At 43.2% G+C, this 25,911-nt stretch overlaps 2 protein-coding genes across 11 annotated transcripts in view; one reads left to right on the top strand and one right to left on the bottom strand.

Moving 5' to 3' along the window:
* Window positions 1-25,911, top strand: part of NRXN1 (neurexin 1) — a 1,786,277-nt gene that overhangs the window by 863,642 nt on the left and 896,724 nt on the right. For all 10 annotated transcript variants that reach the window (XM_077282466.1, XM_077282464.1, XM_077282462.1 and 7 more), the window contains one exon: window positions 12,651-13,032. In XM_077282466.1, coding sequence (XP_077138581.1) covers window positions 12,651-13,032 — 382 coding nt within the window. The remainder of the gene's footprint in view (window positions 1-12,650; window positions 13,033-25,911) is intronic.
* On the bottom strand, window positions 20,051-22,031 carry LOC143808911 (uncharacterized). Its single transcript, XM_077292091.1, has 3 exons — window positions 21,577-22,031; window positions 21,261-21,423; window positions 20,051-20,516 (listed from the first exon to the last, which is right to left on the bottom strand). The coding sequence occupies exons 1-3, from the start codon at window positions 21,671-21,673 to the stop codon at window positions 20,051-20,053; spliced, it is 726 nt and encodes a 241-aa protein (XP_077148206.1). The 5' UTR covers window positions 21,674-22,031.

Raw genomic sequence — 25,911 nt, 5'->3', positions numbered from 1 at the left:
ATGTTTCTTCTATGTTTTGGCAGTGTATATTCACCACAAATGTAACAGAATGAGTCTGGATCGTTAAGACAACTTCTTCTTGATGAGTTCATGCTTTTCACTGGAAAACAGACAACAACATAAAGTTAGTGCAAAAATCAAGCTATGAACAAACTTTTAGAACACTAACACAAAACTATATTGAGAACTGCTCAGTTCCAGTACTAATCCAAAGAAATTAATGAGATGATGCGTCGCATTTACCAACAAGTGCTATAAATAAGATACCAAAAATCTCAAAAACTTGAGCCAATCTGGCAAAACTGATGACATATTCAGAATCAGCACCCCAAAAATACCCCAAATTCATTAAAATATTTTGGACACCAGAAAAATTTTTTTTTTTTGTTGACCTGTGTAATAGGTGCGAGTGCTATCCCACAAAAAAAATGGACAGCACTCATACGTGAAAATTGGACGTTCAATATGCAACTTTAAGATTGTAATTGAGCTGATACATTATTGATGGCGAACGGGACTTGTGAGTTCCTCGCCCTTAACCCCTCCCGACAAGGCCAATTTCTATTCTCCACTTACTTTCTTTCCCTTCTATGAAGATTCATAACTTTTTTTTTACTTGTCCAGCCGTATGAGGGCTTGTTCTTTTTTTTGTTATTAGTTGTAGTTTTTTAAATGACAGCGTTCTCTTCAATATGTAATGTACTGAAAAAGTGGGAAAAAAAAACCTTAACCCCTTCCTGACCCATGACGCCATTGTAGGCGTCATGAAAGTCGGTGCCAATCTGACCTGTGACGCCTATGTGGCGTCATGGAACGATCGCATCCCTGCAGATCGGGTGAAAGGGTTAACTCCAATTTCACCCGACATGCAGGGACAGGGGGAGTGGTACTTCAGCCCAGGGGGGGTGGCTTCACCCCCCCGTGGCTACGATCGCTCTGATTGGCTGTTGAAAGTGAAACAGCCAAACAGAGCGATTTGTAATATTTCACTATGAAAACTGGTGAAATATTACAATCCAACCATGGCCGATGCTGTAATATCATCGGCCATGGCTGGAAACCCTGATCTGTCCCCCCCACCACCACCGATCGCCTCCCCAGTCCTCCGATCTGTCCAGTAGTCCCCTCCATCCTCCTGTCCGCTCCCCCATCCTCCTGTCCGCTCCCCGCATGCTTCGATCCCACCCCCCGTGCTCCGATCACCCCTGTGCTCCAATCCCCCCCCCCCTCATATTTACTGAGCCTCCCAGTGTCCGTCCGTCTTCTCCACGGGCGCCGCCATCTTCCAAAACGGCATGCGCAGTGCGCCGCCGAATCTGCTGGCCGGCAGATTCGTTCCAGCTACATTTTGATCACTGTGATAAAACCTATCACAGTGATCAAAATAAAAAAAATAGTCCCCATAGGTAGGGACAATAATAAAATAAAGAAAATATTTTTTTTCCACTAGGGTTAGAACTAGGGTTAGGGTTAGGGTTAGGGGTAGGGTTAGGGTTAGGGTTAGGGGTAGGGTTAGGGGTAGGGTTAGGGGTAGTGTTAGAACTAGGGTTAGCATTAGAATTAGGCTATGTGCACATGGTACGGATTTGCTACGGATCCATAGCGGATTGGCCGCTGCGGATTCGTAGCAGTGTTCTATCAGGTTTACAGTACCATGTAAACCTATGGAAATCCAAATCCGCTGTGCCCATGGTGCGGAAAATACCACGCGGAAATGCTGCGTTGTATTTTCCGCAGCATGTCAATTCTTTGTGCGGATTTCTCAGCGTTTTACACCTGTTCCTCAATAGGAATCCGCAGGTGAAATCCGCATAAAAAACACTGGAAATCTGCAGCTAAAACGCAGTGCCTTTTACCTGCGGATTTTTCAAAAATGGTGCGGAAAAATCTCACACGAATCCGCAATGTGGGCACATAGCCTTAGGGTTGGAATTAGAGTTGGGGTGTGTTGGGGTTAAAGTTGGGGTTAGGGTTGGGTATTAGGGTTAGGGTTGGGATTAGGGTTAGGGTTGTGGTTAGGGGTGTGTTGGGGTTAGGGTTGTGATTAGGGTTATGGCTAGAGTAGGGATTAGGGTTAGGGGTGTGTTGGGGTTAGTGTTGGAGTTAGAATTGAGGGGTTTCCACTGTTTAGGCACATCAGGGGTCTCCGAACGCAACATGGCGCCACCATTGATTCCAGCCAATCTTGCATTCAAAAAGTCAAATGGTGCTCCCTCCCTTCCGAGCCCTGACGTGTGCCCCAAACAGTGGTTTACCCCCACATATGGGGTACCAGCATACTCAGGACAAACTGGGCAACAATTATTGGGGTCCAATTTCTCTTGTTACCCTTGCGAAAATAAAAAATTGCTTGCTAAAACATAATTTTAGAGGAATGAAAAATTATTTTTTATTTTCACGGCTCTGCGTTATAAACTTATGTGAAGCACTTGGGGGTTCAAAGTGCTCACCACACATCTGGATAAGTTCCTTGGGGGGTCTAGTTTCCAAAATGCAGTCACTTGTGGGGGGTTTCTACTGTTTAGGCACATCAGGGGCTCTGCAAATGGAATGTGACGCCCGCAGACCACTCCATCAAAGTCTGCATTTCAAAACGTCACTACTTCCCTTCCGAGCCCCGACTTGTGCCCAAACAGTGGTTTACCCCCACAAATGGTGTATCAGTGTACTCAGGAGAAACTGGACAACAACTCTTGGGGTCAAATTTCTCCTGTTACCCTTGGGAAAATTAAAAAATTCTGGGCTAAAAAAATATTTTTGAGGAAAGAAAACACATTTATTATTTTCACGGCTCTGCGTTATAAACTTCTGTGAAGCACTTGGGGGTTCAAAGTGCTCACCACTCATCTAGATAAGTTCCCTTTGAGTTCTAGTTTCCAAAATGGGGTCACTTGTGGGGAGGTTCTACTGTTTAGGCACATCAGGGGCTCTGCAAACGCAACGTGATGCCCGCAGAGCATTCCATCAAAGTCTGCATTTCAAAACGTCACTACTTCCCTTCCGAGCCCTGCCGTGCGCCCAAACAGTGGTTTACCCCCACATATGGGGTATCATCATACTCAGGACAAACTGGACAACAACATTTGGGGTCCAATTTCTCCTGTTACCCTTGGGAAAATAAATAATTCCGGGCTAAAAATCATTTTTGAGGAAAGAATTTTTTATTTTATTTTCATGGCTCTGCGTTATAAACTTCTGTGAAGCACCTAGGGGTTTAAAGTGCTCACTATGCATCTAGATAAGTTCCTTGGGGGGTCTAGTTTCCAAAATGGGGTTACTTGTAGGGGAGCTACAATGTTTAGGCACACAGGGGCTCTCCAAACGCGACATGGTGTCCGCTAATGATTGGAGCTAATTTTCCATTCAAAAAGTCAAATGGCGCGCCTTGCCGTGCACCCAAACAGTGGTTTACCCCCACATATGAGGTATCGGCGTACTCAGGAGAAATTGCCCAACAAATTTTAGGATCCATTTTATCCTGTTGCCCATGTGAAAATGAAAAAATTGAGGCTAAAAGAAATTTTGTGTGAAAAAAAGTACTTTTTCATTTTTACGGATCAATTTGTGAAGCACCTGAGGGTTTAAAGTGCTCACTATGCTTCTAGATAAGTTCCTTGGGGGGTCTAGTTTCCAAAATGGGGTCACTTGTGGGGGACCTCCAATGTTTAGGCACACAGGGGCTTTCCAAACGCGACATGGTGTCCGCTAACGATGGAGATAATTTTTCATTCAAAAAGTCAAATGGCGCTCCTTCCCTTCCGAGCCTTACCATGTGCCCAATCAGTGGTTTACCCCCACATGTGAGGTATCAGTGTACTCAGGAGAAATTGCCCAACAAATTTCAGGATCCGTTTTATCCTGTTGCCCATGTGAAAATGAAAAAATTGAGGCTAAAATAATTTTTTTGTGAAAAAAAAGTACTTTTTCATTTTTATGGATCAATTTGTGAAGCACCTGGGGGTTTAAAGTGCTCACTATGCATCTAGATAAGTTCCTTGGGGGGTCTAGTTTCCAAAATGGGGTCACTTCTGGGGGAGCTCCAATGTTTAGGCACACGGGGGCTCTCCAAACACAACATGATGTCCGCTAAAGATTGGAGCCAATTTTTCATTCAAAAAGTCAAATGGCGCTCCTTCCCTTCCTAGCCCTGCCGTGCGCCCAAACAGTGGTTTACCCCCACATGTGAGGTATCAGCGTACTCAGGACAAATTGGACAACAACGTTTGTGGTCCAGTTTCTCCTTTTACCCTTGGGAAAATAAAAAAATTGTTGCTAAAAGATCATTTTTGTGACTAAAAAGTTAAATGTTCATTTTTTCCTTCCATGTTGCTTCTGCTGCTGTGAAACACCTGAAGGGTTAATAAACTACTTGAATGTGGTTTTAAGCACCTTGAGGGGTGCAGTTTTTAGAATGGTGTCACTTTTGGGTATTTTCTCTCATATAGACCTCTCAAAGTGACTTCAAATGTGAGGTGGTCCCTAAAAAAAAAGGTTTTGTAAATTTTGTTGTAAAAATGAGAAATCGTTGGTCAAATTTTAACCCTTATAACTTCCTAGCAAAAAAAAATTTTGTTTCCAAAATTGTGCTGATGTAAAGTAGACATGTGGGAAATGTTATTTATTAACTATTTTGTGTCACATAACTCTCTGGTTTAACGGAATAAAAATTAAAAATTTGAAAATTGCGAAATTTTCTAAATTTTCACCAAATTTACGATTTTTAAAAAAATAAACGCAAAAATTATTGGCCTAAATTTACCACTACCATGAAGCCCTATATGTCACGAAAAAACAGTCTCAGAATCGCTAGGATCCGTTGAAGCGTTCCTGAGTTATTACCTCATAAAAGGACACTGGTCAGAATTGCAAAAAATGGCCAGGTCATTAAGGTCAAAATGGCCTGGGTCATAAAGGGGTTAAAGGGAACCTGTCACCCCCCCAGTTGTTTCAAACTAAAAGAGCCACCTTGTGCAGCAGTAATGCTGCATTCTGACAAGGTGGCTCTTTTAGCTCTGGGTGCTGTAACTAGAGAAATATTCTGTATTTTAATTTGTCAAAAAATACCTTGTCCTCAGTCAAGGAGGCAGGCCTTTTCCCCCTGCTTCAGACGGCACACAGCTGTCACTCACATCTTCTTGGCGCCGGGCGCCGCCTCCTCCTCGCCGCTGTTTTGAAAATAGCCGGCGCCTGCGCTCTTTTCCCCTGCCTGGTGCAGGCGCAGTGAGCACTGCCCATCTGTCCTCATATGCTCATATGCAGTCCAGCTGACTGCGCCTGTGCGGCCGTCCTGCCTGTGAATCCCAGCCCCGCAATGTGAATAAATCGTAAGTCACTGCGGGGCTGGGATTCACAGGCAGGGCGGCCGCGCAGGCGCAGTCAGCTGGGCTGCATATGAGGAAAGACGGGCAGCGCTCACTGCGCCTGCACCAGGCAGGGGATAAGAGCGCAGGCGCCGGCTATTTTCAAAGCAGCGGTGAGGAGGAGGCGGCGCCCGGTGCCAAGAAGATGTGAGTGACAGCTGTGTGCTGTCTGAAGCAGGGGGGAAACGCCGGCCCACTTGACTGAGGACAAGGTATTTTTCACAAATTAAAAAACGGATTATTTCGGCAGTTACAGCACCCAGAACTAAAAGAGCCACCTTGTCAGAATGCAGCATTACTGCTGCACAAGGTGGCTCTTTTAGTTTGAAACTGGGGGGGGGGGGTGACAGGTTCCCTTTAAAGGGTGAAAAAAATGCTCTTCCGTCATAGTTGTTTTTGGTTGGGGGTGGTGGTTGGTTTTATGGTGCCCATTGTGCAACTTTTCTGTATGAACACGGCAATACTAAAGTTTATTGTTTTCTATATTCTGCAGTCTTTGTTTACATGGTTTGTGTTGCCATTTTCAAAGATCCATAACTTTCTTCTTATTTGTCTTCCGTCGGTTGAGCTGTATAAGGACTTGTCTTTTTGCGGGGTGGGCTGTCATTTTTATTGGTACAATTTTGAAGTGATGAAAATATAACTTTTTTTTATGCTTTTTAATGGAGAGATGGAGTTGCCAAAATCCCACCTACCACCCCAATTTTGGCATTTTGAGCTTCCTTTATGGAATGTTCCAAATGGGTTAAACAATTTGATATTTTGACAGATCTGACTTATGCCATATATAATTCTTCTTGTTCTTGATCTCTACCTGAGCCTATTATTTGATTAGCGTTGGACGAACCTGAACTTAATAGTTCGGGGTTTGTACTAGACAGTTAATGTCCGGCACTAAACACCGAACACAGAATTCTCCAATATTGCAATGTTCGGAGTTCCAGCTCAAAAAGTATGGATTCCCATTGTTTTCAAAAGGGTTCAGGTTCTGGTTCAAGTCCAGGTATAGATCTGGTACCCAAGCCAAACTTTGAAATAAAGAACTTGAACTTCCATGGGTCCGCCATGGGTCCGCTCATCCCTAGTGACAGGTCTTCTTTGCAGCTCATTGAGACGTTAGTTTATCTTGTATGAGTGCTATTTTCAGAGTTCCAGGGAAGTCCGTTGCAATTTTCAAAGTTCCGGGGGAAGTCCGTTGCACAGAGAGAGAGAGAGAAAGAGATTTTCCAGCACAAAAATTTGGGACTCCATTGTTTTCAATGGGTTTTTTGAGTATTGGTTAAAGTTCAGGAAACAGTTCTGGTACCCGAACTTTGGAATAAAGTTCGGTTCTGGGACCAGAACCTGAACTTCTGCAGGTCTGCTCATTCCTTACATTTGATCGTTTGTGCAATGTTGCAGTTTATTAGTTAATTTATCTTTTGACTTTGAAGCCCAACCACAGCTGGCACCCACAGGCCATGGAGCGGGCTCAGCTGATGAGCCTGCTTCATACACACGCACCTGTCATGAGCCGAACATACATGGCTGACACTGGGAAGGGCGTAACATCTGCAAGGAGGCAGAGTTGTCAGTGGTGGACAGAAGAGGTCAGAACTGGCAGCAAACAGATAGACATATCAAAATATGTAAGACAATTCGGTAAGAGAAGAGCAGGAGCAGATAGTTAGTCTTGACGAGGGTCTTAATCCCGCAGGACAAACTGTAAAAGAGATTGTGCCAACCGTGCCCAAAAGTGTGCATTTGGGTACATTACTTTTGGGTGTGTTCCCAGATGGGGCTTAAAAGTTCACATTTTTTGGTTTTAAGATGCTAGGAAGTACGAGTAGGAGCCAAGAAGAGCAGGAGGAAGGGTCCTAGAAAGTTTTGGGCTCTTTAGTAATGGCTGTAATTCTCAAATCCTCATCCTTGAAGCAAAGCTCTGTCAAGCCATTTTATAAAAACGGGGCTCACTTTTTTTTCTTAATTCATTCCTTCCTCACTTTACATATTTCTGTGTGACATAAAGCTCCACAATTACATAAGTAAAAGTGTTCGTCAACCCAAAACAAGCATATGTTTCCAATTATATTCTCAAGACATTTTCCAATGCGGCCTTTTTGGCATACCTGTATATTTAGCTGACTTTGAGCAAAAATCTTTCCATATTATAGGTGTAAATAAAAAAAAAACCCTGCTGTAAAGTTTTGGAAATTGCCTTTCATCTGCCACTAGGTGTCACTATTACCCTTGATGTCAATGGACCATTTTTCCAGCCAAATAGTTTTTATAGCAAATGCAACAGTGACATCTAAAGGCAACATGTGCATACTGCAGGCAATCAAGAAAAAGAAAAGAAAAAGGTATATATAGGATCCTAAAATAAACCTGAAATATTTATCCTTATTCTTATTTCCTTTTTACAATATTTTATTGCACGCAGGTTTTAGTTTAAACAGTAACACATCAGTTTCAGCTGCCCTGTATGATACAGCAAATAGCGAATAAAAGCAAATTATTGCTACAACCTGCATCCGCAGCAGTTTACCTGCACTGTCTATAAATTAGCAGTGACCAAGTCACACAGCATTAGGCAGGTAGTAATTAAAAGATTAAAATCATAATATTAAAATAGGGAGTTTCAGATTAGGACATTTCTAAATTGTCCAGATAATGAGACTGAATACAAAAGAAGCTTAACGGCTAGAAGAAAGCACAGTGAGTATAAATGTATAGCTCTAGAAGGGAATCTGTCATGATGTTTTTGCAACCCCATCTGACATCAGCATTATTTAGTGACGGAGACCCTAATTCCAGTAACGTGTCACTTATTGGTTTGCTTGCTGCATTTTTTATATACTCGCTGATTCAGGTGTACCAGTTCTCTGTATAACCCCGCCCACACCACTGATTGCCAGCTTTTAGTGTACACTGTGCATAGGCAGAAAGCAGCCAATCATTGGTACGGGCGGTGTTACACAGAGCTCATGACTACTTAGCGGCAGGTTTACTAGTCCTGTAGTGATAATCTCCTGCTGATAAACCAATTTTATTTTAATTACAGGAAGCAGCGCAGTAAGTGACACATCGCTGGAATAAAGATGCCTGCTTCTACATTATGCTGCTCACAGATTACACAGCAAAAAAACTGGCAACACATTCACTTTCAGAAGGGATTTTCTAGTAGTGGTTAACACCTTTAAATCAATCAAAGGCCACGTTCACACGTTCAGTATTTGGTCAGTATTTGACCTCAGCATTTGTAAGCCAAAACCAGGAGTGGGTGATAAATACAGAAGTGGTGACGTGTTTCTATTATATTTTTCCTCAGATTGTTCCTCTCCTGATTTTGACAAATACTGATGCAAAATACTGAACGTGTGAACGTGGCCTAAGACTTTTAGGCCATGCATATTCCCACTAAACCACACTAACTTTTCTTTGCGTATTTTTTTTTTTTTTTAAATGAATGAGAAAATAATTTGCACAAGAATTGGGTGCAACATCGTTTCCAACATTTTTTGGGGCACAGTTTATGCCAAAAAGTGCCAAAACTGATAACAAAAATGGAGGCTATTGAGCGTGTGAAATATCATCTTCAGTTAGCGTCCTCTAATGGCCATGGACTTTACAAATATCACCTAGAATACTTGTGAAGACATAGAAATAATCTCCATATCTACCAAACTGAGCTGCAGATCTGATTTGAGAAGATCTACTTCTTTGTTGCCCATAGCAACCAATCACCAAGAAGTGATAAATGTGCTCTGATTGGTTGCTATGGGCAACAAAACAGTTTTCTCGATAGATCTAAGAACTAGAACCTGTTAAAGGGATCTGCTCTCTTGAATAGAGCTGAGATGCGGCATCACAAGTAGCCCATTGCCTAGGGCACGTGTCAACAGTCACAATTTTGCTGAGACGGTCCAAAGAGTCGGCCTATGAAAGGGCTAGGGTTGGTAAGACTAAATGCTCTTTTAAAGGGAGGTGCCTAAGGAACCACAATTTGGAGAGATAACTGGTAAGTATTCAATTCTTGGTCCGGATTTCCCAGGCTGACCAGAGTGTTGCGCTGCACATGTCAATGAAGAGCGTTGCCCTGTGGGGTCATATGTGATGTGACCACATGGCTTTGACATTCTTTTCTCGCACGTAACAGTATGAGACAGGGTGAGCACTAAAATATGTGTACAGAAGACTGACGCAAGCTTGGGGAGGATCGGGTAGGCAGTTAAGGGGCGAGTAGGTCAGGTGACTGTGTTTCGTTCTTCTATAGACCCTTCCCAGTACTCTGATTGTTATGCTTTGGAGTCAGGAGAGACATCGGAGCATAGTAAATGCTTTTTTTTGGGAGGGGCTGATTCAAATCGTCCAGAATCAATTCTGACATTCGTTTTGAACAAATCTGCCCAAAATAAATTTGGGGAAATGTATTCATCTCTAATTATCAGAGATTGGAGTACTTAAAAAAAATTGTTTGTTTGAGTTATGGAAGGATAACAGACGACTCATCTGCCTTATAAAAAAAAACATTTTTAATAATTAGATAGCTGAAATGGAGGGGGAGGAGGGGGATGCAGATGCAGTATCTCCCACTTTGCTTGTGCAGGAAATGGAATGCTGTGAGAGGGGAGGAGGAGCTGCAAGGAATAAACAGCTGATTGGCTTAGAGCGTGTGCCAATCATAAAGAGAGTATAAACATATGCAAAAAACAGGAAAAAGGTGCAAAAAATACAGCTTACACCGTATATTTCTGGCTGTAGACTATGTAGTATACATCTACCGCTCTCTCAGGAGGGAGAATGTTGTTTTTATTGGAACGATAGATGCGCTCTAAATTGCAGCCTAGAGGTAACGTAACTACTAGTGGGTTATTGCTTTTGTGAAAGGCATGAGGAATTTCATTGGAAGTGAATAGATCAGGATTTTTATCCTTCGGATGATACAGTCTCTAAAGTTCTAGATTTCATGGTCATGTGTTTCATGTTTTATTGTTTGGAGACACTAAAATAAGAAAATCCTCTTTTCGATTGTAACACTCAAGAGCATCAATTTGTCGAGAAAGTAAAAAAAAAAAAAGCACAAATCGAATTTCTCTCCTTCAAATGCAGCCATGCTGGGTATGGATCACAGCGGGGATCTGATGGAACTGAGCGCGGTTGAAGCAGTTCTTTTCGAAACTTGTGCCGTATAGAATTGCATAGCGTGTCATCGACTTTTTACATTCATTTGCCGCTCACTACATTACTATATTAGTAACTGTTTTTTCTATATTTCCCAAGTTTAACTGGTTGTTATCTAACAGCTGGATACTGTTAAGCCAAAGAAGCCTTTAGAAAGTTTATCTGTTAATGTTATTTTCAGAGGCAAAGTATAAAACTTACGATCCTGATGCAAAAGTAGGGTTTGACTTCAACCTCTGGTTCTTCCAAATGAGTTAGAAAAAGGGAATTTACCAAGTTATCATGAATTAAAAATGTCACCCTTAGAGATGGGTGGATTTATTCGACTGAAATTGAGTTCTACTTGACTCTTACAAAATTTGCATTCTGAAGAATATAGATTTTTTTTATTTCACTACATGCAAATTTGGCAAAATGGCAGCCAGCTGTGGCCAGTATTGGGCTGGCAAAAGGTAAAAAACAAAACAAAACAAAAAACAAATACCTCATTACTCACCTCTTCAGATGTCCCCAGGCCTTTGCACGGTCCTCTGCGCCTCAGTCGCTTCATGTCTGTGGCCCGGAGAAAACTGCACATGCCTACAGTGAACACCAAATCCAAGATGTGACGCACCAGAGGCATAGAGAACTAGATAGCAGCCAGAGAGCAGAGGGACAGCTGGAAAGGTGAGTATTAGTGATGAGCGAGTGTACTCGTTGCTCGGGTTTTCCCGAGCACGCTCGGGTGGTCTCCGAGTATTTGTGACTGCTCGGAGATTTTGTTTTTGTCCACGCAACTGCATGATTTACGGCTGCTAGACAGGCTGAATACATGTGAGGATTTCCCAGCAACCTGGCAACCCCCACATGTATTCAGGCTGGCTAGTAGCCATAAATCATGCAGCTGAGGCAACAAAAACTAAATCTCAGAGCACTAACAAATACTCGGAGATCACCCGAGCAACGAGTATATTTGCTCATCACTAGTGAGTATGGTTTCTTAAACCTTTTGCTGACTCTTTGGCCACCCTCACTACTCCCTGCCCACTTGCTTAAGTCGCATTGGATTTCTGACCCATTGTTCAATCTAGAATGGGTCTTCTGAGATAAAGGAGTAGTGCTGGAAAGCCAACAACTTAATTTTTAAACATTCTGATCCAGCTTTCTGTTCTACGTGCTTCATTATTGTGATCACAGCTCTGTATATCTAATACTAAGATGTACATGACATGTGTAGTATATAGATAAATTGCAATCTTCTGGCTAACTGTAGCCACCACTAGGTGGAGCTTAAAGGGAACCTGTCACCCCCAAAATCGAAGGTGAGCTATGCCCAGCAGCATCCGGGGCTTATCTACAGCATTCTGTAATATGATGTATCCTGAAAGATGAGAAAATTAAGTTGGATTATACTCACCCAGGGGCGCTCCCAGTCTGGTTCTGGTCCGATGGGAGTCGCGGTCCAGTCTAGGGCCTCCTATCTTCTTACGATGACGTTTTCTTCTGGTATTCACACTGCAGCTCCGGCCCAGGCTTACTGTCTGCCCTGTTGAGGGCAGAGCAAAGTACTGTAGTGCGCAGGTGCTGGGCCTCTCTGACCTTTCCCGGAGCCGCAGCATGAATACAAGAAGAGGACGTCATCGTAAGAAGATGGGAGGCCCCGGACCGGACCGCGATGCCCATCGGACCAGAACCGCAGCAGGACTACCCCTGGATGAGTATAATATAACCTCTTTTTCTCATCTTTCAGGATACATTGGGGGCTTATCTACAGCATTCCAGAATGCTGTAGATAAGCCCCTGATGCTGTTGGGCTTAGCTCACCATCGATTTTGGGGGTGACAGGTTCCCTTTAAGAGTTCAGTGCATACTATTTAATTCGATATGCATGGAGTAAGCTCCTAAGCTCGCTCCAGTGGTGGGTGAAGGTAAAAAAAGAAATAATTATCACTATAAAGATAATTTGTTAGCACACAATTTAGGACCTTATTAGTTTAAAAATGAAAAATGGTGTCAACTGGATACATTTGAGCAATTTAAAATTTTAACATTGAAAGGGAGAGATAATGAGGAGTTTTAATGATAATTGTTAATATGGTTCTTTTACATGTATAGCTAACCAGGACATTTTTACATTTTTTTCCTAAGGTCAAATGGCTGGAGATCACACACGGCTGGAATTCCACAACATTGAAACTGGGATAATAACTGAACGCCGTTACCTTTCGTCTGTGCCTTCCAATTTCATAGGCCACCTACAGAGCTTGTCATTCAATGGCATGGCTTACATTGACTTGTGTAAGAATGGAGACATAGATTATTGTGAACTGAATGCCCGATTTGGTTTCAGAAACATTATTGCAGATCCAGTCACTTTTAAGACCAAAGCCAGCTATGTTGCCCTGGCCACCCTACAAGCCTACACCTCCATGCACCTCTTTTTCCAGTTCAAGACCACGTCTCCAGATGGCCTCATCTTGTACAACAGTGGTGACGGCAATGACTTCATTGTAGTGGAGTTGGTTAAGGGGTAAGTACCATTTCCCGATTTTGATTTTGGCTTACAATAAGGCTGTATTTCTGTACATGCATGTGATTATTTTTAAGTTTTTAGAAGAATTACTATATTTAGTGTTCTATGAAGAAGTTGTCCACTACTTGAACAACCCCTTCTTAGATGCCCGAATCCCTCGAGTAAAATAAGAAAAGCTTATATTCTCCTCCCACATTGGTGCCATTACAGCTATAGTGACTCTGGGTCTCCGCGGGCTCAAGTGACATGGTTATGTCATGTGACCACTGCCATCAATTATTGGTTGCTAACTGGCTGATGGAGTATTGAAAAGCAGTTGATCAGTGACCATGCAACTTGAGTCCTGAGGGACCCAGCGTTAACATAATTGGAACAGCGACAGTGTGGCAGATGACTATAAGCTTTTCTTATTTCACTTGGGTGGTTTGGGCACTTAGAATGGTTTTTCAGGAATGTAATAAAATGGCCCCTGTCACATTATTCAAATGGTAGCCTGTCCTACTCACATGTCAGGTCAGACTGCAGTCTGAAGAAACTGTGTCTCAACTGATAGGGAAACTTTAACATAAGCACATGTACCAGATCCACAGGAGAAGTGCTGTGTGAGAGGAAAATAAATATTCTCCTTGGCTGACTGAGTATGGAGGACTGAAACTCTAGAAAAACATCCTTGGTGCCAAGTCAGCCACAAAAAATATTTATTTCTTCTTCAGCCACACAATTTTTCTGTCAGTGCCAGTGTGTGTGCTTACAATGCAGCTTCTGTCAGTTGAGACGCAGGTCTCAGGGGCTGTGTTTCTGCAGATTGCAGGCTGTCCTGACATCCTGATTGGTTTCAGTGCTCACATGATAAAACCATGTAATTTAAATGTGTTAAATGTGACACAACCAAGTCACTTGAGCCCAGGAGACCTGCGCCATAATCGCTGAAATTACACCAGTGCGGGAGGTGAATAGCAGACTTTCTTATTTTACTCTGAGGGCTCAGACTTTTAAAGGGATTCTCCAAGAATGTAACAAAATGTTCCCTATCATATAAGTTAAATGGCAGCTCGTCCTAGTCACATGTCAGGATGGCTACATTCTGAAGAAACACTGCTCCTGAGTTTCGGTTCGTGTTTCAACGGACAGGAATATGTATCACTAGATAGTGGCCCGATTTTAACGAACTGGGTATTCTAGAATATGTATGTATGTATGTATGTATGTATATAGCAGCCACGTAGTATATAGCACAGGCCACGTAGTATATAGGAGCCACATAGTATATAGCAGCCACGCAGTATATAACACAGCCACGTAGTATATAACACAGCCCATGTAATGTTTAGCACAGGCCACGCAGTATATAACACAGCTCACGCACTATATAACACAGCCCATGCAGTATATAACACAGTTCACGTAATATATAGCACAGCCCACGCAGTATATATAATACAGCCCACGCAGTATATAGCACAGCACACGCAGTATATAACACAGCCCACGCAGTATAAAACACAGCCCACGCAATATATAACACAGCCCACGTAATATATAGCACAGCCCATGCAGTATATAACACAGCCACGCAGTATATAACACAGGGCATGCAGTATATAACACAGCTCATGCAGTATATAACACAGGCCTTGCAGTATATAACACAGGCCATGCAGTATATAACACAGGCCATGCAGTATATAACAGTGGCCATGCAGTATATAACACAGCCCACACAGTATATAACACAGCCCATGCAGTATATAACACTGCACACGTAGAATATAACACTGCCCACGTAGTATACAGCAGCCACGCAGTATATAACACAGCCCATATAATATATAGCACAGCTCACGCAGTATATAACACAGCCACGTAGTATATAACACAACCATGCAGTATATAACACAGCCCACATAGTATATAGCAGCCACGCAGTACATAACACTGCCCACGTAGTATATAGCAGCCATGCAGTATATTACACAGCCAACGCAGTATATAACACTGCCCACGTAGTATATAGCAGCCATGCAGTATATAACACAGCCCACATAGTATATAGCAGTGTGGGCACCATATCCCTGTTTAAAAAAATAATTAAAATAAAAAATAGTTTTATACTCACCCTCCGGCATCCAGCGAAGCTCTCCCGATGCGCGCGCGGCAGCCGCCAGCTTTCGTTCCCAGAGATGCACTGCGAAATTACCCAGATGACTTAGCGGTCTCACGAGACCGCTAAGTCTTTTGGGTAATTTCACAATGCATCTCTGGGTACGGAAGCTGGCGGCAGCCGCGCGCGAATCTGTGGACGACGGAAGGTGAGAATAGCAGGTTTTTTGGGTTTTTTATTATTTTTAACATCAGATTTTTTTACTATTGATGTTGCATAGGCAGCATCAATAGTAAAAAGTTGGTCACACAGGGTTAATAGCAGCGTTAACGGAGTGCGTTACACTGTGGCATAATGCGGTCCGTTAACGCTGCCATTAACCCTGTGTGAGCGCTGACTGGAGGGGTGTATGGAGTGGGCGCCGCGCACTGACTGGACAGAAATGGGGAGGGACTAATTCTTGGCTGGGCTGTGCCCGTCGCTGATTGGTTGCAGCCTGGTGGCCGCAAACAATCAGCGACATGGGATTTCCATGACAGGCAGACAGACAAACAGACGGAAGTACCCCTTAGACAATCTAATATATAAAGCTGAATGTGTGTGTGTATGTTTGTATTTGTGTATGTGTGTATGTCCGGGATTGGCATCTGCATCGTCGCAGCTACAGCGACAAAATTTTGCACAGTCACACGTCTGGACCCTGAGAGCGTCATAGGCTATGTTGTGAGGTGAAATTTTAACCCCGCGCTTTCCAATTCACCAAACAATTTTGCCCCTATCTACATAATGGGGAAAAAGTGAAAGGAAAAGTGTTGGAGGCAAATTGACAGCTGCCAGATGTGAACAAGGGGGACTTAAAGAATGAGAGCGATGGCACCAAAGAGTATATAGCATACAGTGGCTAAGGTGGGGCCCCCACATGGGATACTCACCACACACGGGGATATGAACACACACACAAAATGCGCCACACACTACTACGTGCTTGAACACATATACCACCCTCAGCACACATTTCACCACACATACACCAACCTCGCCACATAAAAGTCGAAACACAAAAGTCGCCGCTCAAAACTCGCCACATGCAAAACTAGGCTCACGCAAAACTTGCCACAAGTGCAAAACTCACCTCATGGAAAACTCGCCACACGCAAAACTTGCACACACGGAAAAATTGCCACATGCACAAAAGTTGCAACACATGCAAAAGTTGCCTCACACAAAACTTGCACATACTCAAAACGCACCACACATAAAACTCGCCACACGCAAAACTCACCATGCGCAAAACTTGCTGCACACAACTTGATACACTAACCTGTCACATGCAACTCGACACACAAAAAGTTGCTACACGCATGTCGCCACACAAAACTCATCTCACAAAAGTCGCTACATGCATGTAGCCACACGCAACTCAACACACACAACTTGAAACATGAAACTCACCCTAAGGCTACGTTCACATTTGCGGTGTGCGCCGCAGCGGCGTCGCCGCAACGCACAACGCAAACAAAAACGCAGCAAACCGCATGCACAACGCTGCGTTTTTCGCCGCATGCGTTCAACGCATGCGTCGCAAAACGCTGCGTTTTTTGTAAACGCAGTTGCGTTTTCAATAAAAAACGCAGCGTTTTGCGCCGCATGCGTTTTTTTGTGCAGTGAGTCATTCTTCATCCCACCCACCAAAAAAAGTGTCTACACAATAGATAAGGACCACCAATGGCTAGAAGAGGGTTGGTGTTTATGTAATTGTGTATATATACCATGGCAGACATGAATTCCTCCCATTTTGCTGGTATTCATGATGGAGCGTCCCATGGACAGTATCGTCATGGATATGGAGATGGATTTAGCCTTGGCTCATGCCTATGCTGTTGCCTGTGCTCATCAAAGAGAAAGAGAAAAACGGAGATGGAGTCGTCGCAGATTTTGGATCCACCCTATTTTGGAAGTTCGGGAGAGCCGTGGAGCATACCATAGTTTGTTTGGCGAACTGAATGAGAACCTGGAGAAATACTTCGAGTACACCAGGATGTCTCAGGAGAGCTTCCGGTATCTTCTTCGTCGGGTGGAAGGATCCATTACCAGGCAGGATACTCAGCTTCGGAGAGCTATTTCCGCAGAGGAGCGGCTTCTGGTGACTCTACGGTACGTAGCTGTTCGAATGACTGAGATATGTTCTTCCCTTTGTTTTTTTTTCTTAATTTTTTTTGGGGGTGGTATGGTCAATGTACTTTTATAAATTGCAATGTACTTTAATGTAATTTCTTTATCTTCTTGGCAGTTTCCTGGCTACCGGAGAGACCTTGCGATCCCTTCAATTTCAGTTCCGGATTGGAGTCTCCACTCTCTCCGGGATTATTGCTGAGACCTGCCGCGCTCTGTGGGATAATCTCCGTGCAGAATTTTTACCCGTCCCTACAAGCGATATCTGGTTGGCCAACGCCGAGAAATTTGAGGAAGTGTGTTCGTTTCCAAACTGCATTGGCGCGGTGGACGGAAAGCATATTCGGATTACCAAGCCAGGGAAAAGTGGATCCATGTTCTTCAACTACAAAAAATACTTTTCTACTGTGCTTATGGCAATTGCCGGTGCGGACTGCCGTTTTCTTGCAGTCGACATTGGTGCGTTTGGCCGTTCAAATGACTCGCGCACATTCAAAGACTCGGATATGGGCCAAAAATTATATACTAACAATTTTAATTTCCCCCAGCCACGACCTCTTCCCCACACCGAAGGCCCTGCGATGCCATTTGTTGTGGTTGGGGATGAGGCATTCCAAATGTCTGCCAACCTATTGAAACCCTACTCAAGTCGGGGCCTGGACCATACGAAAAGGGTGTTCAATTACAGACTATCCAGGGCCAGAAGGACTGTGGAGTGCGCCTTTGGCATCCTTGTCTCAAAACGGCGGATATTAGGATCCGCCATTAATATGAAAACTGAGACAGTGGATGAGGTGGTGAAGGCGTGTGTGGTTCTCCACAATTTTATTCTGGCCAAAGAGAGACTGAACGTTGATCTCGATGAAACCATAGCCAACCCATTGCCCAATTTCCATGATCACCCTCTGAGGACAAGTGTTGAAATTGCTCAGATGAGGGATCGTTTTGCGGCCTATTTTGTGTCAGATGTTGGCCGTCTGTCATGGCAAGATAATATGGTGTAGTAAACTGTTGGACTGTATTCTGGTGTGACTATGCTAAAAATAGTTCACCAATGTAATATGCCTTATCTAAAAAACTTGGAACCCTTTGTTTTTAAAATGTTGTGTTTTAATAAAAAAATTTTCTTAAGTTTTCTACCCTGCTTCAAAGACAAAATTTCTACCATACCATATAACATATTTATTTGTTTGTCAGATCGCCGTGTATCGTTGTGTTTGACAGCAAAAACAACGATACCAGCGATGTTTTACACTGGTAACCAGGGTAAATATCGGCTTAAGCGCAGGGCGGCGCTTAGTAACCTGATATTTACCCTGGTTACCAGTGTGAAAGTTTACAAAAAAAACAGTACATATACTCATCTTCGCGTCCCCCGGCGTATGCTTCCTGCAGTGACTGAGCGCCGGCCGGAAAGTGAATGCACAGCACAGCGGTGATGTGACCGCTCTGCTGTTAGGGCCGTCACTCAGTCAGGGCAGGGAAGCGGACGCCGGGGGACGCAATTCTGAGTGTATGTACTGTTGTTTTATTTACATTTAACACTGGTAACCAGGGTAATCATCGGAAGCGCGGCGGCCTGCGCTTAACAACCTGATGTTTACCCTGGTTACCCGGGGACCTCGGCATCGTTGGTCGCTGGAGAGCTGTCACACAGACAGCTCTCCAGCGACCAAATAGCGATGCTGCAGTGATCTGCATCATTATATGTTTCGCTGCAGCATTGTTAAGTGTGAAGGTACCTTTACGGTATGTGTCCACGTTCAGGATTGCATGATTATTTTGTCACGATTTTTCTTCAGTATTTGTAATACAAAACCAGGAGTGGAACAATTAGAGGCAAAGTAGAATAGAAACATATGCACCACTGCTGTATTTATCACCCACTCCTGGTTTTGGGTTACAAAACACTGATGAAAAATCGTGACCAAATCCTCATGCAATCCTGAGCGTGGACACATACCCTAGTGATTGAAAACACCTCATACACTTTATTGTTTGTAAACACCTCATACAGCAATGAGAGACACACCAAAAAAGGCAAAATAAAAATGGTAAAAATAGTGTCTGACATTGCATATGAGTTGTTTGAAACACATAATATGTGTAGACGGCGCACGGTGTGACTTGCTGAGAAGTATACATGAAAGTAAGAACAAATATTGTTGTATTTAAACCAAAGTTTTTTATTTGGGGGAAACAGAAAAAAAAAACGGGGAAATAAACTTAGGGGGTATCAACATGTGCCACAAAGGGGGAATGGTAGGTATCTTTTTCGGAATGGGGACCGGAAAATGAGGATGATGACGACGACGAGGAGGAGGAGGATGTTGACCTATTATAGTCCAGGAGGCTGGATGGCAGGTCTAATGGGGAGCAAACCGCCACCTCTGCAGGGGAGGGAGGAGGCAACACGAGCCTTTGTGAGGTTCTTGTTTGGCTCTGGCTGCTCCTACTGCGGCTAGAGCCCCTATGTCTACTTGTTGTTTGTACTGGAGCAGCCAGAGCCTCAGTGCGTGTCCTCTTGCTTCTTTTTTTTTTTCTTTTCTTTCCCCGATCTCCCCTAGAATGATGGCTGCGGGAGGATGAGGGCCTGGCAGGAGCAGGAGTCGGCGGCACACTGCTATGGTGCCTGTGGTGGCGCCGCTCGGCACTTGGACCAGGGTGGGGTGGCTGGAGTGACTCTGCAGCAGGAGTCGGAGTCATGCTAGCCAGCGACGGCACTACGGGCAGTGTCGCTGACTACACGACCCGAGCCTGCTGCAGAGCCCTCACGTAAGAATTGTTGCAGTCCTGCATCACCGAAATCTGGAGTTCCGGCGTAAGGTTTTCCACCATGCCTTTTGCCATTGTGCTAAAGAAATGTTTTGCCGGATTTGTGAGCTCGGCTTCCAGGATTTCAAGGCGCCGTCCCATACTGGACATTTCATCTCTCAACGCCTTGAAACCGTTCTGGAACACCGTGCCCAAGTGCAAAAATTCAGGCATGACTGACCTGTCCGAGGCCCGCTGGCGCTGTCGGGAATACCCGAACGAAGGTGCGCCAGAGGCCTCGGGCAGGGGAAAACCTGACGTACCGGCAGCCGGTTCTCCAGATGATGGTGGTGCAGGCCTGCTGTCGCTGTGGGATGGCTGTGACGGCTCAGATGGCGATCCATGAAGTTCCGCTTCACAGGGGGGAGCTCGCTGGAGGGTGCTGCTGTGTGTCCTGTGAAAAGATAATGAAAAAATTATTCTTCAATTAATAACCTATCACATACGCCAACTCCTGTCAAAAAAATTACATGACACATCAAAACATTACAATCCCCTGTCTCTCAGTCTGTGTGGCCTATAATAAATTGCTGATTGTTATCGCCAGCTGACCATTAGGGCTCACGATAACAATCATGGACATACCGACGGCAGAAAATGACTGTACATTCCCTCTGCCAAAGGCAATGCATACCCCTGTCATATTTTTAAAAAATTATTGTGTGAAAAACTAATTTCAAGATGCTGGCTATGTTGCAAAAATAATATAAAATTTAAGGTCTATAAAAGAATTAAAAAAAAATAAAAACCAGACTTTGCTGATCTGATCGCAGGAATGTCCATGACGTTAGGATCATGTGATCGAGACGTCATCATTATTCCTGCGATCAGAACTACACTGACTCAGAACGGAACCTGTCAGGAACTACAAGGACTCTTGCTTAACCTAAAAAAATTACCGTGGATGGCCAATACGCTGACTACATTGATGGCCAATACACTATGTGCCTGGGAAATGTACTATGTGGATACGTGGCTAGAACGTGTACTATGTGGCTGCGATATAGTGGCCTGTAAATATACTATGTGTGTGGATGCACAATGTACGTGGCTGGCCAATGAACTATGTGGCTGTGCAATATGTTATGTGTCTGGGCAATGTACAATGTGCAATATGGTATGTGGACAAAATACTTACTGTCGGCGGCCAAGGATTGGTCTTAAGAACTGTAGTGCCCTGTTGTACTTGTAGGGCACCGACTTGGCCGCAGCAGCACCACTCCTCGATTGCTCCTCCTCAGCACGGAGCCCCTTATTGAAACGGTCCTTTATGGATCGCCATCTGGTCCTCAACTTTTTCACTGTGAATGCAAACAAAAAAAAAGGTTACATATGTCGCATTTTAAAAGGATAAAACAACCGTGTGTGATGCAAAGTTTAGGCGTTGATAGCATCACACACGGTTGTGTTTATCCTGGCAAGATGGGTCATAGCAGCGTCTCAGCAATACTCACTAAAGGTGCCTTTGTCCTTCGCTGAGGCACTGTCAAAGCCATCCCACAGCGACTTTGCCACCTCTGCCCACAAACGCCTAGACACCACCTGGTCCATGTGCCGGGGGTCACGGCTGTCCCACAACGGGCCACGCTCCTGGATGCTGGAGATCAGGAGCTCCACATCAATACTCTCCCTGTGGTCCCGTTGTGAAACCTAGAAAAAATAGAAAACAAAAAGGTTACAAATAGGCAAATATAAACAACCATCATCAGCACGTGGCATGATTTGTACCTTTGCCCTATCCTTTGCCATTTGATGTATGTATATGTTTTTGTGCAGGGAGTTCAACTGTATGTTACCTTCCCCCAAATACTTGCTGCCCTGAAAAGCTATATGTAATTAAGCTTAGTAAACAGCCCTAGTGAAACCAGGTTGCTCCTAATGTTCCTCCCAGCAGGATGCTACTCCAAAAAAAAAGATAAAAAAACAAAAACAAATACTCACTTGCCGGCCTGACGCCACATCTTGGCACCGATCTCCCTGCTCCCGCTGTGTGCCTTCCCCCTCACTTGAAGAAGCCTGTAAAAAAATGTATACAAAAATTAGTGACAATGCTACAAATGGCAGCGACTAGTAAGCTAATGGACATAATTACTCACCGCACTCCCCCTCGCCGATTGGCTATGCTCTGAGTCACTCGCCATTGGAAGTTTGCTCTGCAATGAAAAAATGAGCAAAAAATCACATCCAAAGCTAACAATGCCACATACAATAAAACATTAAAACAACCACAATTGACTGTTGACTGATAGGACAATGCAAACTCAAAAAGCGACACCACAACGCCATACATTGCAAGAGAAGACAATAGAAGAAACAATACAAGAATAGACCCAAACAAAATTAAGCAAAAATAGACACCTATGTCCAAATTTTAAAATATAAAAAATTAAAAAATAAAGAGAAAAAAAAAAGGCACAATGAAATAGCAAACTGCACGCCATACTTTACAATAGCAACAAGACATGATCCAAAACAACACCATCTGGTGACATCTACCACAGAAATACATTTGAAAAAGGCGATAAATACCATTCTAGATAATAAGCAATAAACATTACGGGACAACCGCTGTTACAATATACAGCAACCAAAAGAAAAACCATAGTCAAATAGAAAAGAGAACACAAGAAATTTTGAAAAAAGGGCCCAAACAAAAAAAAAAAAAAATTTAACTACACACTTGGCTATGGAAACATTCAAGACAGGAGATATATATATGGAAGCCATACAGAAAACGACGTAACCATAATACAATTGAACATATAATGGCATATAGCAGCACGGAACAATACAATACAAATGAAACATCATAAATGTAGCCCCCCCACCAGCAAGAAAAGACACTCAAGGAAAGAAAAAAAAATGCCAACAGCATAATAAAACACAGCAAGACATGAGCCTAGAAAACGCCATACGGTTACCCCAACAATAGAAGCCAGAAAAAGACATGCACCACCAATTTTACAATAAAAAATCTTACAAAAAAAAGGCATTGAACATCCGCATGACACAAGAACAACCAAAAATAAATCCAAAACCAATCCAAACCCAGCAAGGCCGCACACAAGAAACGCCAGCATATATCAGAAACACATTAAAAAAAAATGTTAGTATTCAATAACAACCTACAGTGCCATAACCGTACAATATCACAGAGCAAACATTGCACAAATTAAATCAAAAACAAGAAATAAAACACAGAAAAAAAATTATGCAAAGAGAAATATATACTTACAGGTTTGGAAAGCAGGTTGCTCCTCTCTTCGGTCTGCTCTGTGTGCTCTGTGAAAGACAATGGCAAACCCCCCCCCCCTTTTTTTATACATATAGTGCTTTTTTTAAGTGTCTAGACAAAGTCTAGACAATGTTTTGCATTTTTGAAAGAAAAACGCATGCGTCGTACAACGCATCACGACGCAAGTACTTGCGTCGTCTGCGTTGTCAATGCAAGTCAATGGGAAAAAAGGCGCATCGACGACGCAAACACGACGCAAACACGACGCATGCGTTTTTTAAAAAGTCTGCGCCGCCCAAAAAATGCAACATGTTGCGTTTGCCGCGCCCTGGCAGGTGCGCCCTAACGCCGCATGCGGCGTACGACGCACCAAAACGCATGACAACGCATGTACATGCGGCGCCATGCGTCCCCAATGTTAAAGATAGGGCCGCACGACGCATGCGTTGCGATGCGGCGACGCCGCTGCGGCGCACACCGCAAATGTGAACGTAGCCTTAAACACACACAAGTCTCGTATTATCCCTCAAAAATAAAAATCTGATTAATAAGCAGACAAGCTACAAGAGCAACAAATGTACCATATAGGAAATACGGCAGCTGTCAGTCACATGACCTGTCTATTATGTGTATGTGTGAGCTAATATATACTGCCAGGGGGGAGGGCTTCCTGTTGGCTGGGGATTTATCAGGCTGTCAATTTAGCTTATAAATAATAAGGTAAAAATACTGAGCAAATAACATGTGAACGAGGTCTAATACAGGAGGAGATGACACACAGATATATACTATATACAGGGGAGATGACACACACATATATACTATATACAGGGGAGATGACACACAGGTATATACTATATACAGGAGGAGATGACATACAGGTATATACTATATACAGGAGGAGATGACACAAACATATATACTATATACAGGAGAGATGACACACAGGTATATACTATATACAGGAGGAGATGACACACTGGTATATACTATATACAGAGGAGATGACATACAGGTACATACTATATACAGGGGAGATGACACACAGGTATGTACTATATACAGGGGAGATGACACACAGGTATATACTATATACAGGAGAGATGACACACAGGTATATACTATATACAGGAGGAGATGACACACAGGTATATACTATATACAAGAGGAGATGACATACAGGTACATACTATATACAGGAGGAGATGACATACAGGTACATACTATATACAGGGGAGATGACACACAGATATATACTATATACAGGAGGAGATGACACACAGATATATACTATATACAGGAGCAGATGACACGCAGGTATATAACATATAGAGGTGGAGATGACATACAGGTACATACTATATACAGGAGGAGATGACACAGGTATATACTATATACAGGAGCAGATTACACACAGGTATATACTATATACAGGAGGAGATGACTTACAGGTATATACTATATACTGTAAAAGAGGAGATGACACATAGGTATATAGAGGAGGAGATGACATACAGCAGGTATATACTATATACAGGGGAGATGACATACAGGTATATACTATATACAGGAGATGACATACAGGTATATACTATATATAGGAGGAGATGACATACAGGTATATAGCATATACAGAAGAGATGACATACAGGTATATACTATATACAGGAGGAGATGACACATAGGTATATACAATATACAGGAGGAGATGACATACAGCAGGTATATACTATATACAGGGGAGATGACATACAGGTATATACTATATACAGGAGATGACATACAGGTATATACTATATATAGGAGGAGATGACATACAGGTATATAGCATATACAGAAGAGATGACATACAGGTATATACTATATACAGGAGGAGATGACACATAGGTATATACAATATACAGGGGAGATGACATACAGGTATATACTATATACAGGAGATGACATGCAGGTGTATACTATATATAAGGGAGATGACAAACATGTATATACTGAGGGGAAAATGAGAGGTGTGAGGTGAAAATGAGGGGTGTGAGGTAAAAATGAAAAGGTGTGAGTGCAAAATGAGAAGAGTGAGGGAAAATAGTGGAGTGATCAGAAAATGACAGATGTGAGGTCGAAATGACAAGTGTTAGGGGGGAATGAGAGGAGTGAGGGGGAAAATAAGAGGAGTGAGGGGGAAAATGAGAGGTGTGAGGGAGAAAATGAGAGATGTGAGGGGGAAAATGAGAGGCGTGATGGGAAAATAAGAGAAGTGAGGTGCTATAACTAACCACAGATATTTACTATGCCCAGGCAATGCCGGGCTCTTCAGCTAGTTATATATATAGATAAGCACATATGCTGGAGCTGCCAGAGAAGAGCTGTGACAGGAGAAACAATAAATCTTTTCATCGGCTGACTGAGCACAAAGGACTGAGGCTGAAAAATAAATCTTTTGTGCTCAGGCAGCCAAGGAGATTTATTTCTTCTCTGGCAGCTCCTGTATGATTGCTATACAGCTCCTGTCAGTTAAAGGGAACCTGTCACCCCCCAGACGTTGAAGTTTGTCCCT

The sequence above is a fragment of the Ranitomeya variabilis genome, chromosome 2 (genome assembly GCF_051348905.1).
Source record: "Ranitomeya variabilis isolate aRanVar5 chromosome 2, aRanVar5.hap1, whole genome shotgun sequence".
Classification (NCBI taxonomy): Eukaryota; Metazoa; Chordata; class Amphibia; order Anura; family Dendrobatidae; genus Ranitomeya; species Ranitomeya variabilis.
Note: the sequence above shows the minus strand (reverse complement) of the source record. Positions and strands in the feature narration are given on the sequence as shown.

Excerpts from the sequence above, each read along its gene's own strand:
- LOC143808911 (XM_077292091.1), bottom strand. The coding sequence starts at position 21,673 with ATGGACCAGGTGGTGTCTAGGCGTTTGTGGGCAGAGGTGGCAAAGTCG. Across the intron at positions 21,424-21,576 it reads GAAGGACAAAGGCACCTTTA|TGAAAAAGTTGAGGACCAGA; the intron begins GTGAGTATTGCT and ends TTGCATTCACAG. Across the intron at positions 20,517-21,260 it reads CCAATCCTTGGCCGCCGACA|GACACACAGCAGCACCCTCC; the intron begins GTAAGTATTTTG and ends ATCTTTTCACAG.